The sequence below is a fragment of the Rhipicephalus microplus genome, chromosome 4 (assembly GCF_043290135.1).
Source record: "Rhipicephalus microplus isolate Deutch F79 chromosome 4, USDA_Rmic, whole genome shotgun sequence".
Classification (NCBI taxonomy): Eukaryota; Metazoa; Arthropoda; class Arachnida; order Ixodida; family Ixodidae; genus Rhipicephalus; species Rhipicephalus microplus.
The window spans coordinates 228,176,000-228,177,608 of record NC_134703.1 but is presented as its reverse complement, the minus strand read 5'-3'; the positions used below and the strand labels follow the sequence as shown (position 1 = coordinate 228,177,608).

General features: G+C 49.9%; 1 protein-coding gene across 1 annotated transcript; it reads left to right on the top strand.

Annotated features, from left to right (window-relative positions):
- The first annotated feature begins 248 nt into the window (after positions 1 to 248).
- Positions 249 to 1,071, top strand: LOC142814781 (uncharacterized). The gene has a single exon (XM_075894085.1). The coding sequence runs from the start codon at positions 249 to 251 to the stop codon at positions 939 to 941; it is 693 nt and encodes a 230-aa protein (XP_075750200.1). The 3' UTR covers positions 942 to 1,071.
- Positions 1,072 to 1,609: the final 538 nt, after the last annotated feature.

Below are 1,609 nucleotides of genomic sequence, written 5' to 3'. Positions count from 1 at the left end.
CCCAAGCGTATATAAAGGGATTGAGAGATCCGGCTGGGCGGCCAGTTTTAGAAGGCTTGAAAAAAACTGGTTTTGTGGGCTTCTTGATCTGCATGGCGAGCACTGAAAAAATGTTCGACGAGCTTGTTGGCCAGGGTAAGCTGAAGTACTTGTTGACGCACAAACTGAGTCAGGATCACGCTGAAAACTTCTTCGGATCTGTTCGTGGCCGAGGTGGGTATAACAACAACCCAACCACTGCTCAGTTCATGGCAACATACAAGCGTTTGCTGGTGCAAACAGAAGTGACGTCTTCTAGCTCGAGAAACTGCACCAAAGACATGGTTTCCATCCTGAATGCCACTACTGTTGTCGCCCAGGTAGACGCAACAAGTGCGCTCACAGACATGCGCAGGTCCTCGATCTTGGAGCCTCACGATGACCACGACTACACGCACCCTGAAAACCTTTCTGCCGTAGTTGTTGCGGTAGTGCCTTATATCGCAGGCTTCGTTGTACGCCAAGTGTGCAAGACAACAACATGCGAAGAGTGCATTGCAGCCCTGTACTCAGATGAGCTAGTTCCCCTAGTTGAGCAGAAAAACAGAGGTGGGCTTGTGTCCCCGTCCAAGGATGTCATTGGCTTGTGTGAAGCCGTTGAAAAGGGGCTGCGACGGCTACAGATTGAGTGTGGAACACTTCAAGCAGTTAACTCCCAGTCAAAGCATCTCGTTTTGGAAGTGCTACGACTGTCTGTAGAGGAAAAATGGTTTCAGAAGCTAGAGCAGCACATTCTTGACCTTGATCCCCTCGACAATCATATCTACAGCTTGTGCAAAAAAGTTGCGGAGCTGTATGTGAAAATCCGCATCCACCATATGACAAAAGAAAGAAACCGCGAGATCATCAAGGACAGGGTCAGGCCAGTTCTTTCAAGAATGATCATTTTCAAACATCAGTGAGTCTCCCCGCACTGCTCGTTTCGGCTATACTGTTCGCATATATTTTTAATGTTTGTGTGATTGTGTTTTTTCTGCCATTTTCGAGTTTCTCAAAGCGTTATCGTAGGCCATTTCGTCACCAAAAAGCAAAGAATAAATGCTTACAACCTGACACAACTGTTTTTATTGCTTTGAAGACGCGAGAAACTGCACCTGCTGCTTAGATAAGCGCGAGCGCAGCTGTACCCGGCTGTTTCTTGCCTCTGCCAAGATGGCCGCTGGCGGCTGGGCGCGGCTTCACCCCCTCCCATGGGTAAGCATAGGCGGCTTCCACTCCAGCAGGTTTTTATATCCTCCTTGGTCAGCGCCCATGCGCCGCCGCAGGGAAAGCGATTCGTCGTTTCATGACACGGCCGCGGTAGCCGGGGTGGCGCTCCGGCCAGCTCTTCGATGCCTACACCCATAGCCGCAAGAGTCGAGGAAGAAGTAGGCGAAATACCAGGCAAGGACTGGGAGTATAGTGAGCTGTTACATCTAATGACGAAGGAGATAGGGAAAGAGAAGAAAACTGTTTGCTGGAAAGGAAAAAGGAAGCCAAAAAGTTGGTGGAACAAGGAAATCCGGGAGGCGATCGAGAAGCGACGCGAAGCATCACGGGAGCATAGAAAGGCAAAAAAGGAGAAGCGGCC